The sequence below is a fragment of the Arachis ipaensis genome, chromosome B04, assembly GCF_000816755.2.
Source record: "Arachis ipaensis cultivar K30076 chromosome B04, Araip1.1, whole genome shotgun sequence".
Classification (NCBI taxonomy): Eukaryota; Viridiplantae; Streptophyta; class Magnoliopsida; order Fabales; family Fabaceae; genus Arachis; species Arachis ipaensis.
In genome coordinates this window covers 120762338-120775757 of record NC_029788.2, presented here as the reverse complement: position 1 = coordinate 120775757, position 13420 = coordinate 120762338, and the positions used below count along the sequence as shown (strand labels likewise).

The window sequence follows — 13420 nt, the reverse complement described above, 5'->3', positions numbered from 1 at the left end:
TAGTTAATTTGTACTGTAATATCAATAAATATCAAAGTATTAATATAGAATATAATTGATCTAAAAACATTATATTTTATACATGTATTGTGTTTATAGTAGCTACAATCCTAATCGAATTTTTAAAATCTTTGATGTTATGATTTTAAATCCATCAATAATTCTACAATATCTTCTCTACTAAATCAGACAATTTAATGATTTAATAAGTCTTGTTGCAATTTAATGTTCTACACGTTTAATTTACACTTACAATTTTATATTAAATATTTTTTCTACTATAATTGTCTCCTCGCTCGTGTCTTACAAAATAAGTAACAGGTTCTTTAATTGAAATGTTTCTGCAAAAGTTTCTCAAACATCATTATACACGCCTTAGAAATGTTTTAAATTGATGAGTGTGAGAATTCATTTGTAGGTCCACCATGGTAGACCCATAGTGATGAAAATTGAAAACATTCTAAAGCCAAGGGGTTGCCTCTTAGTTGACTTGAGTCAACACGGTCAGACCAATATATTTGAAACTCTATCTTCTCATGATCTCATAAAAAAGCAGCCACTAATGCTGAAAACCAAACTACAAATGTTAAAATATTACAAAAACAAATGTCATATATAATCAACTAAATAATCCGAACAATAATAATGTTAATAATTAATTAAGCAATAAGCTAGTGGTTCATGAACACAACCAACCAATCTTCCCTAGCACAGAACGGTGCCTATACAACAAAACATGTCTTTAAAATAAAACATGTTGGCTTTATATTATACTACGTACTATCTCATCATCACTTTCCTATAGTTATAATCATTTGATGAACAAGACACCAAAAAAAAAAAAAAATCATTTGATGAAACATAATATATAGTATTTTCTGGAAGTGACATAAACACGTATAAGAGACATGAACTTAATATTTTATTTTTCTCCATAATCATCGTTCGTGCTGTTTAGTAATAAATAATTATGAATCTATGACCATTTAGAATAATGGATGATAATAATTAAATAATTACTATTTAATTTAGATTTAGATACGCACTAGGCTTCCACGCTCTTTCCTTAGTGAAGCACATGGAGCTTGCGTGCAATATTAATATTAACACAAGTTCTGTGAAAGATAGAGTAAGGCCACAACATGTTACCAAACCAAAAATGCAAAAAGCAAACCTAGTCATCACGGTAACATTAATACAGCACGTAGTATAACATGACTTTTCAACTTAGATTGTTCAAAATTAAATATACCATGTTATTGGAATTTGGATCTTCTCGTGGCACGATTAGATTTTGTGGTTAAAACTAGAGCAGAAAATTGCGTGTGTTGTAGGATTGTCGAAAACATGCATGGTCCCCATAATAAGATATTGACTTCTTTTCCTAGTGTGAAATACGGTTTTGACCATGGAGCTTGAAAGAATATTTGATAAAAAATAAATAAATAAAAAAAAATTTGATTTAAGAGATATTTACTGGTCTTGTCTCTTTTCGGTTAAATTGTTTATTTTGGAAAACCACAATTCTTTTAAATTACGTAAAGATTTTTAGAAGTTCGCTTTATGCTGAATCGTTCAATTAAAGTAACATTCAAACCAAGCAATTGAGCTGTGTATTATACTTTAGTTTTGCACTTTTGCTGTTTTGCATTTAATACAAACTAATATTTTCTCGCAATAATATTACGGAATAGTTTATTTATTTATTGTTAATGTTTGAAAGTAAAACATATTTCATCAACATTTAAAATAAGATAACACTTAGTGATGTANTTAATATAAATGAAACCTATTTAAAATAGAGTAAAAAGGAATAAAAAGAAACTCTAAAAAAAAAAAGAGTGCCGTCCAAAAAATACCAACCTCTCAACCTACCTAATCTTCCATTGGTCATTGTCCCCTCCTTCCTTCGTCACACCATCTTATCACCATTATATACCTTTCTCACCTTCCTCACTTCTCTCCAATTTACAACACAACCTTCTCTCTCTCTCTCTCTCTACACAATGGGGTTCCCCGTAGGCTACACGGAAGTCCTCGTCCCAAACATCTTCCTCCGCCTCCTCACCTTCCTCGCCGCCCTCCGAAACCTCGTACTCTCCCTCTTCCGCCTCCTCGGCCTCTCCGAACTCCTCGACACTACCACCACCGACCCCTACCCTCTCTCTTGGACCCAGGCCCACCAGGCCCAATTCCGGCCCACCACCACCACCACCACAACCACCATCCCTTCCCTCTCCGCTATCCTCATCCGCGAATTCCTCCCCGTCATGAAATTCAGCGACCTAGCCGGCGCCGGAGATTTCATTCCGGCCACGACGGAGAACGGATGCGCTGTTTGCTTGAGCGAATTCTCCGGGGAAGACGAGATCAGGTGTATGGCGAACTGCAGACACGTGTTCCATCGCGGTTGCGTGGACCGTTGGATGGACCACGATCAAAGGACTTGCCCTCTCTGTAGGACTCCTTTCGTTCCCGATCACAAGGTGAACGAGTACAACCAACGCCTCTGGGAAGCTTCTGGAGTAGCGGAATTCTACGCAGATTAAAAATGTGATCTGCATAGAACTCCTACTCCCTTCGCCGATCTGAATCGCCGACACTGTAAACTAGTGTCGGCATCTCAGATCGAATTAGTAGAGATCCGATACCAATCTAAAAATAGAAACAAACTCCTCCTTCCTTCTCCACTCTCATTACTTTCCTCTTTTAAAAAAAATGATTTATTCATTTTTTTCTCTTATGATATTTACTATCTAGATTAGATTTTTTGGATGTAGGTAGAACTTGGTAGTTGGAGAAGCTAGTGAAATTTGTATATAGTTAAAAACAAAAATTGATGAAATAAAATGTAAGTGATACGAGAAATTGACAAGCTTTTGTATCAATTGTATACACTCTGCTTTTCAAGTTTTTGTTTGGATTCTGTTGTTAATTTACTATTTTGGGAGCTCCTACTAGATTAGCATACTTGGTTTAATTAACTTTTAACATTGTGTAATTAATCTGCAGCCACATTTTGATTTCATTACTTTATAATACAAACCGAGACGTGTTGTTCTGGGTGAGATGAGAATGGAAAAATGTGGGAATCGAATCTTATTAATTATTATAGCAAGTTGTCAATTAATTATGCTGATAATTAATTTTCTAGTGCATTTTCCTTGGATAACCAAAAATACAAAATAAAAGATTAAAAAAGTTCTGGCAATTAACCAATTTTACTTTGTGAAGCTAGGTGAAATTAAATGTGTTTGTTGTTACTTGTAGTAGTACTACTATTCTAGTGTTAATAGTATTTTCACTATTGTGATGATAGAGTTATCATTATTGACAAGAGGAAAAAATTGCTCATATGACGATGGATTAATAGTAAAATATTACTAAATTGCTTCTTTTTTCCCCTGCGTGGATAATTCATAATTGGTTTTTCTTTTTCCCCCTCTTATGGACACATGCATCTCTAGCTAAAATTGCGGCAACTTACATGGTAGTTTAATGTTGATTGTGGGGGACTGGATCCAATGATCATTCATTGTAGTTTCTGGAAGTATCTTCAATAAGATTAGCTTTTATGGCATATGACAAGGAGGAACAGTATGTTCAGTACTTTGTAAATTTTTTAGTTAGCTGGAGGTGATTTGAACAGTGTTCTACCCCAATGGGGAAAGTCAATAATTGCTTTTTGTAACTGTATCTTAACTGTAGACTAATAGTTCACTTCAAACTTCAAAGTGACTTTAGAACTACTCAAACTAGTAACATTTTTCAAAAGCTGTTCTTTTTTTTTTTATTATTATTATTTCTATATGATTTGAAGTAATTATATTTTGATATATGTCTTGCTTTGTAAAGATATATTTGTTATTGCTTTCCTAGTAAAATTTTCTTCTTTTACTAATATACTGTTGTTTCTAATACTATTTTAATGTTGATATATTTTTCCTTTCGTTCAAACTTTTTTTTTCCCCATATCCGCTAGCAAGAGATTAGTTCAAATAGTAAACAACTTTGTATTGTTTAAGCAAGAATCGAGTTTAAAATTGTTGAACGGAGTCAAGTGCACGACCAATATATATCAAATTCGAAAAATGAAACCTGAAATACTAGATTCGCAGCAAAAATTTCCTATTTACGAAAAAAAAAAGATTAGTTTTTAAAAAATTTCAGATAAAACACTTTATTTATAAAAAATTTTCTTCCTTTATAAATAATCTTCAAATAGATTGGTTTTTCTGTCGCTTGAAAAAATAATTAATTTGTTTAGGAATTTATTTGTTCAAAACGCATATTAAAAATTTGATTAAAAGCGATGAAATAACTAATCTATCTAATACGAACAATCCTTGAATTTTTTTTTAAAAATTCGTTAGAGTTCAATTTGAATGTTTACGCAGAAAAAATATATAGACTTGAACTCTAGGTTAAATTAGTCTAATTGTCCTTCTAAAAAATAATAAAAAATAAAATTGATCAAAGCTAATTATAATTGTTTAAGTTGGTTTGCATTTTAAATAAAAATTGATCAAAGCTGACTAGTGACCCAACCCTCTAGCGGCCTCTACAGCCTTATAAATATACAAAATTTAAGAAGTAAGAAACTAAGAAAATGAGAAATTAAATCCAAAGTGCAAGCGAAGTTTGATTTGGGCAACCATTTTTTTATACAAGGATGACATCAGTTAAAATAGAGCAGTGATTGGAGAAGACCCAAAAGAAGAAAAAGCTGTCCAAATGGAACCCTACCATATATGAGGTAGGTGAATATATTAAACTAGTTATCATAGTTCACATGTTCTAGATAATGAACAAGGAGACAGAAAAATAGTTGTTATATTATTAATACATTCTGTATACTAGTGTGAAGGTAGATAGAGATTAGAGAACATGTGGCATACATCATGAATCATGATCATGTTTTTCAACATGGGTGACTGTCTTTGTATGCAGGTCTTAACCTGTTGGTCAACCAGACAGCTACATTTTCACTTGTTAAATCTAGGTATCCACGGTAATCTTCTTTATTTCACACTTAGTTTATAAAAATAGTAATGATTATTGGTTGGTTCGATCGGAAAAATTAGTTGACTAATTTGGTAATAAGTTCAAGTGAGTTTTTTTTTTTCTTTTTATGTGTTTTTTTAATTAATTTTTATTATATTAATAAATTATTAAACTAATTTAATTATTAAAATGACTTAGTCGTATAGGATTACCAATAATATTATAGTTCAGGTTGCAAGTAAATAGGATTGTCAAACCGATTAGTTCGGTCCATTTAGATTTGGCCCGTAAGTTAAATAGGTTGGACCGTTTAAGTTCGTTTTATTTGTGGGCCATAATTTTTCAGTCCGGACCATTTATAGTCAGTCCGATGGATTAAATGGATCAACCTGTTTATCCTTTTATTTTATTTTTTGAAAAATATTTTGACAAAAAATATCATTTTTAGGTTAAAAGCCTTTAAAAAATAATATTTTTTATTTGATAAGTCGGATTTTCGGATCAGATCGAAAAAAATATCGGCTAAAAGTATTACTTTTTTTTAAAAAAAATGTAAAAAAAATAAATAACCACCCGTTTAACTCGTCATTTTTTCGAGTTAATCAGATTCATTCCGTTTAACCCGAAATTTAATCGAATTTAATTTTAAAGACAAAATTCATCCATTTAAATGAATAAACCATGTGACCCGATGAATTTAACCCATTTTAACAGCCTACAAATAAATTGGTATCGAGAACAACCAGTTTTGTCTGATGTTAACAGAAACTAAAAAGTAAAAAGTCCTTTATTTTGGCAAGCTGGCTACTAGAGAAAAGACGAACGGTTATGTGACATTAGACAGCGTACATTTGTGCTCATATGTTTGTTAGTATTTGGATGTTGTTAAATTGGTGTTGACATCAAACCGTATACACCGTTACCATTATTTTATTATTGTTAATCAAACATTTAGGTGAAGTGTGAAGAGATGTTGAATGTTGCATAATGCATGAAGCATGGTTACAACTTAGAAGGAGTCAATATTGATCTCATAAAGAAATTTCAACCTCAGAGGAATCTCGATTCTTAGACTTATTTCTGGCTTTGTTTTTAGGTAAAGTAATATTTTAATTCGAAAGGATTGAGTCAAAGTGGGCTTTTGGAGAACATATGAAATCTGAAAATAGATCTTACTGAAATATGAAGCTGAACTATGTTCTATCTCTTCAAATCCAATCCACTAAATGACCAAAATTTAAAAAACCCCAACCCACTATTGTGGTAGGTTATGGAGTTTATCTTCCAGACGAAAAAAAAAAGAGTTTATCTTTATTCTTACAGCATAATTTACTTCTTATGCTTTTTAATTCTTTTATTCTGATTCTTTTAGGCAACTACTCCCATGAAGATGCCAAAAACATCTTCTCATGATGATCCTTATTTAAAAAGTGTAACTTATTTATTTAGCAACACTTTAAATAAAGGTAACACTTTTACTTCAAATAAAATCAAGCCCTACAATTTATCATCCAATAGTCAAAATGATATATCTTCACATGATGATAATCATTAAATCTTCATTGGAGTAGGTACCATTCTTTTATTACTACTATTATTTGAGTTACTTTTTTTTTTTCAAGACTCCATGATAGTATGATACACTACCTCAAAAGTTTATAGACTAAAATAAGTTGAACTCAATTAAAAAAGTTGACACTTCAAACTCCTAATTTCAACTCATAAGTCATAATTCACCCCCTTTTTCTTCCACCTTTCAACCTTGCTTTGATCTCAAGTGACCCTCACAAATCACACCACGTTGTCACATATAACTTAGAAAAGAAAGAAGATCTCTAACACACTCAAGAAAACCACACAGAAAGGAGAATATTGACAAATATCAATTACCAAAGGAATAATAACATTATGTCAAGTAGTAGTTGCATAATTTAATGTGTTATCTTTGCATTGTGAAGATGATCGCTGCAAAACAGGGTTGTGCAACAGCACCAATGGCTCTTGCATGCCTTTGTAACTTCCATGATCCTTTTACCATCTTAGATGGTGTGATCGAACATTTCTGGGGTATGTAAGAACAAAACCTTGATCACATATCAGAAACTCTACGGCTCAACCACTCTTTCTACTTAGTATAGTAGACATAATTTCCTTTCATTGATTCCAGAAATGTCGTTTTCACTTTTTAAACAAACACTAAACATTTTAATTGATGGAGAGAAGATTAAAATACATGGAGTTCAAACTTTTATATAAGCAAAGTTTTATAATAAAATAATAATTCTTATAGCAATTAAGTACTAGTTATAATAGTTCAAAAAATTAGTAGAAATTTTGACTAGTCAAATTTCTTATTCAAATTTGTTTCAAATTCTTGATTTTTCATTTTTCATAAATATTGTGTTATCTTGCACTAGAAAAACAACTTGCATTCTTATAGTTTCTATCACCTTCTAATTTAGGATACAATTTTTTTTTTTGGTGACTAATTTAGGATACAATTTGATTTTTAATACTAATTTAATTTGATTTTGAATTTCTTCAATGTTCTAACTAGCATGTTGTATTTGTACTATTCTTAAATGTTCTTGATTTAATTATCTAACAATAAAAATTAAAAAAAAAATTTTTCTTTCCTTGATCAATTTCAGATTTTTAGTCTGCGGTTAATTATTCATATTTAAAAGTTTGGATTAAAATATATTTTTGGATTGTTAGATTAATTAGATCCATAGTTAAAAATATTAGACAAAAAAAAATTATGTTCATCTTTAAATTTTTCTCTATTGGTTTTTGTAAACTTTATGAATGAGAGTGTAAGTGTTGGAGATAAGGGGCAAGTTTTGTGATGAAGAAATGATAATGTGTGATAGGACAAACTCATTCTGGTGTGAGAATGGTGGAGCTTGTGACTTGAGAAGATAGTTCAAAGAGAGAATTATTCAACTATTCATGCATGTACGAACCTGGATTTGGTGGAGACCACGGTAAACATTATGGATCACCATGTTGCTACATTTTCTGTTTTCATAGTGCTTTGGAAAGGGAGTGATGATTGCTCTCTTCCAACAACAACGTCACATGGTTCTCTCATCTCTCACTTTTTAGTTTCTAGTATCTTCTCTTTGCAAGTTAATTTGTGCTACTGTTCTGAAAATGGAAATGCCTTTTAATCTTTCTGCATTAAAAAGGATACTAATAGGGACATTTAAGAAAATAAAATGTTCTGTTTTTGAATCCTATACTAATTATTGAATCTCTAATGCAAACATTAGGTAGGTTTTGAAGTTTTGATAAAATATATATATTTTTTTAATTTTATTCTTATATTAGGTTTGTATAAAAAAATTGATTACAAATAAGTTTTTTTTTTGAAAAAATAGGTAGAAATAACATTTCTCTTATTTGAGATTTATGGTCTATTTTATAACAGAAATAAGTGAGTTGATTTAGTGTATAAAAAAATGAGCGCAAATAATATTTTTTTTTTTAAAATTTGCCAACAATTTTAAATAAATAAATCAACAGTTAAAATTTTGAGTCCATAGTAACATCCTGAACATTTTTTGCTTCAGTAATTTTATTTTAATTATTAAGTTTCACCCAAACATGTAAGATGTTTGCAAATTATGGCTATGGCATTGACAATGAATAAATACCAATTGGTTAAGTATTTGAGCTAAATTAAAAGTAAAAGAATAAGGAAGACATAATAAGCTATAAGCATATATTATTTAATAAAATTGATAAGTCCAGTCTTATTTCGGTCAATTGTGAGCGGTGATGGACACGGCGGATGTGTCATTTACTGGGTTGCAAGGAGGCATCTCTTCTAGTCAGATACCTGGGCATTTCTCTAGGAGCAAATCCAAGGCTGATGGTTATCAGTGGCTAAGAGAAAGGGGGTTGAATCTTAGCCCCCTTTTTGCTTGATAATACTTGCTGACTTTTGAAACCAACTTTGGAAACTTTTTGTCTTTTTATTTCGTCACTAGCCACGAGACTTTTTCTTTTGTCTCGTCCCTAGCCACGAGACTTTTCTTTTTGTCTCGTCACTTGACACGAGATATTTTTGGTTTTTGCTCCTATGTAGTAGAAACAGAAATGGAGTAGAGAAGAGAGAAAATTACACCCAGATATATCCTGGTTCAGCTGCTAAGTGTAGTGCAGCCTACATCCAGTCTCCATCACAAACATGATGGAATTTCACTATAATCTTCCTGATTACAATCTGTAAAGTGCTAACCCAACTTACAAGGGGATTCCCACAGAATCATGAAACACAACATAGATGAACAAAGGAACTCTAAGGACATCTATGGCTTTTTCTTTTAATTTTGCACTCTCTGCCTTTTTTCGCTCTATGGCTTTTGCATACAAACCTCACTGTTTGCCTTTTTCCATGAGACTCAAGACATGACAAAATTAAACAGAAAAATACAAAACATAATACATTGAAGGAGAAGAAAATCTGTTAGCTCAGGTAGCTCTGAGAACCCTGTGCCTTGCACTCTCACACTTTCTCCTTGCTCCAAATAGTGGTTGTTCTCTCTTTTTATAGAAGAGGGAAGCCTCCACTTTTGAAGCCAAAAACCAAGCCAACTTCTTCTTCTCCAAGAAACAGAACCGGTTCGGCCACATAGAGAGAGAAGAGATAACCATGCAAAACCCAACATGCAATTACCTCTAGTCCTTCCTTGGTCATCACTCTTCATCAATCCGAGCTCTCCATCCTTGGCTTGCTCTCCAAGATGGATTTCTGGCCCTTGATGCTTCATGATGATGATGGCTTCATCTGCTACAATCTCTGCCTCTTCCATCACTTCGCCACTCTAGCTACTTCCTGTGGTGGTTGAGCAGAATCAGAGACAAGCCATCTCTCCAAGATCTTCTTCCTTGCTGGCCGAATCTTCTTCATCCATTTTTGGTATGGAGGAGCCAAGATCTCATCACAGAATCTTACTACAAGTGATAAGAATCTCAGCCACTATATTTTTTATGTTTTCTTGCCATCATTGCGATGGTCTTTTGGCGAGCCTTTTCTTCTTTTCGGTAGCTCAATGTAGCTTCCATGGTTTGCTGGGTATTGTCCGAAAAGAGAAGAAAGAAAGAATGAATGAGAGAGAAGAAACAAATGAAAGAGAAGTAATTAAATGAAGTTAAACAATTAAGTAGAAAAATTTACTTTTACTTCCCTTGCTTGAGTGGCGTGTTGCACAAAGTAAATCAATCATGTCACTCATAATCTCTCTCATAGTTCCCATGCTATTAATGAAAATTGAGTGAATTTGAAATCCATCATGTGGCAAGCTTTGAGATCCGTTAGAAGACATATGGCAAATGACAACATTTGCTTTCCTGATGAATTGTTTTCGGATCAAGCATGAGAAACATTCATCAAAACTAAAATTGGGCTTAGTAGCAACAACATTTAATCTGGCCCAATAAAATTTTGATTCATCCAAACTAATTGGACTTATAGCAATGTTTGAGTTCTGGCCCAATTAGTCACAAATTGCTTCAGCCACATATTATAGGAATCATACACCAAGGCTGAATATTGGTTTTGATTTGGGCTTGCAATATTTCTTTTATGTTTCGGCCCAAATAAAACCTGCACAGCAAAATTAATTAATTAACATATATGAATTGAAATTAGATTAACAATTTTGCTGTTAATAATGTTTGATCATCACTTAATTAAAAATAGAGTTTTCCAAACTCATCAATCTCCCCCTTGATGACAAACATTATTAAAATTGAAATGAAAAGAAATTTAGGATTGAGTAAAGAGTACTCCCTTGAATTTTGAATTTCTCCCCCTTTCAAATTGTCACATGGCTCCCCCTTAATATATGCCATTTTTACCAAGGGAAGCACTAACCTGTAACATTTTAATCAAGCTTCAAGTAACAATATTATTTAGCATATTCATTACTTGATGCTAAATGCTTGATTTATGAGCAGAGTTGGATGATAATCAAAACTCTTTTGTTATCAATAAATTGATTTTCTGCTCAAATATTACACACATCAATTGAGTACAAAACAATGTTGTTCAAACATTTCAAATATTTTCCAATCAAGATATCAGAGCAATATTATTCAAGTAAGGAAAATATTTTTGAATCATACATGATCACATAAAAAACATGGCAGTTGTTAGATATCACAGTTTAAAGGAACTGCCAAAAATAAATTATCAAGCCAGCATGTTTACCAAGATGAATCAGAATATTCTTATTTCAATAAAGGCATGTTCATCAAGATAAATCAACAACCAGGCATTCATATAATCAAAACAAATGCATTGTCAAACATCATCATAAACCAAATGTCAAATGCATTTCCAGCAGCAGTAATCACAGTGAAACAAATGCAATAACAACATGCATCCTTTTAACAAGGGTGATCATGAATTTTCAAACAAAAATTTCATCCCCTGTTTTCCACCTCTGTTTTTCAGATTTCAATTTTCAGCTTTTCTCCCCCTTTTGTCATCAAAGGGGCACCTGCAAGAAGATATAACATGGAAGCATAATATGCAAAATATAACCCAAAAGTGTCTACAAAGTATCACAGAGTTATTGTTCCAACAGAAACAAGCCAAAACAAAGTACCAAATTGAGCCTAAGTGTGCCAATATCAAACGGTAAACAGAAATTTAATCATCAGAGAGATTAAAGTCAGATCCCTCAGCCCCTGCTTCACTACCAACTTCATCATCAAGGCTTTCCAGCATTAGACCGACCCTTTCTTGGCATTTCTTCCAGGCCGACTCATTTTCATATGCAAGTTTGCGAGCAGACTTGTGAAATTGAACCATGAGATCGGACATGTTTGAGAATTCTGTGAGAATGTCTCTTAGGGAATCGGTCGCCTTTGAGGATTCTGGCCAGCTCTCAAAGTCATCATCAGAAGCCATAGATTTCTTTCCCTTTTTAGCAGCCCCGCCTCCTTTGATCATAGAGACTTTGTTCTCTACATCTTCATTTGTTAAATCTACCTTAAAGTACTCAAAGATGCACGTGAGAAACATTCCATAAGGTAAATTAGCCTTTTTTGTACTCTTTACAGACTCCCACATATGTCTAATCATGAGATAACTAAATGAAATGGAAGATGAAGTAACGAGAGCAAATATTATGAGACAATCAGATACGGTTACCCTGTTATGAGAGCCACTCTGTGGGGTGATAATGTGAGTTATGATGCGGTGCAGCAGGGAGTTGGTTGGTCCAAGAGCCTTGTGAGTCGGAACAGTGCCGTCGAGTCCAGACAGATTCTCACAAATTTGATGAAGAACTTGCTTGTATGCAACCCCAACGTGTGAATCCCATTTATCACTCATGTAAACCTTCGGCCCTTCATCAATGTAACCAAGGGCAGAAGCAATAGTCTCAGCATTCAGGGTGATATGCACACGTTTCACGTAGGAGTGAAGGCTGCCATCAATAAATCTCAGATTCGCATAAAACTGTCTCACCAACCCTGGGTAAACCATTTTGTGAATAAGGAGCAATGGTGACCATTTGAGACTATCAAACAGGGGTTGTAGATTGATTCCTTTGAAGGCCAGAGACTCGAGATTCACCAAGTAGGAGGGGCACAGATGCCGCTTTTCCAAAACCTCTTTGTGGAATTCATAGAAAGCACATGTAGAAAACCTTGAAGGATCAAAGTGAGAATGTGGCTTATGAAATTTGTTCTTGAAATCCATTGAGCCAAGGTTTACGGGTTCCCGGGTCTCATGAAGCACGAAACCTTTGGTTTTCTGAGAGCTTTTCCCTGACGCATGAGGGGTGGACTTCTTCGGTGGTGATGGAGGAGGTGATGTATGAGATTCCTCTTCCTCTTCCTCCATACTTGGTTCCTTGTTCTTGTCACTTTTTCTCCTTTTAGAAGATTTCTGGGCTATAATTTTGCGCCTCTGATGATCGAACTCTTGACGGTTTAGAATTCCACTAATGAATTCTCGTTGTTAAGTATAGTTTTCAAACCAATCAAGAATCCTTTCATACAAAAATTTTGGTTGTCACAATTAACAATCCCCAAATAAGAATTAACCGGAGTATTTTGGACTCCGAGTCGTCTCACAAAGAGTTGCAATGAAATGGTCAATTATTGGCTATGAAGAACAAGGGGGGTTTGGTTGATTAGAGGGGCAATAAAATAAAAAGACAAGAAAAGTAAATTGAGCAAGTAATTAAAGAAAGCAAGTAATAAAGAGAGACATTCATGGCAATGGATTGAGATCATAGGCTTTCTATCCTAGTCATGCATGATTAATTCATCTTATTTAGTTAACTCACACATCGGGAGAATGTCAAACAAGACTAATTAATCATGTCACAATTATAAACAAGAATTTATCTCATTACGTCAACTCCAACAAATAGGGAGAAAGTCTAACGAG

The 13420-nt window shown here is 33.2% G+C and overlaps 1 protein-coding gene across 1 annotated transcript; it reads left to right on the top strand.

Annotated features, from left to right (window-relative positions):
- On the top strand, nt 1924-2984 carry LOC107635087 (E3 ubiquitin-protein ligase RHA1B). The gene has a single exon (XM_016338449.2). The coding sequence runs from the start codon at nt 2007-2009 to the stop codon at nt 2547-2549; it is 543 nt and encodes a 180-aa protein (XP_016193935.1). The 5' UTR covers nt 1924-2006; the 3' UTR covers nt 2550-2984.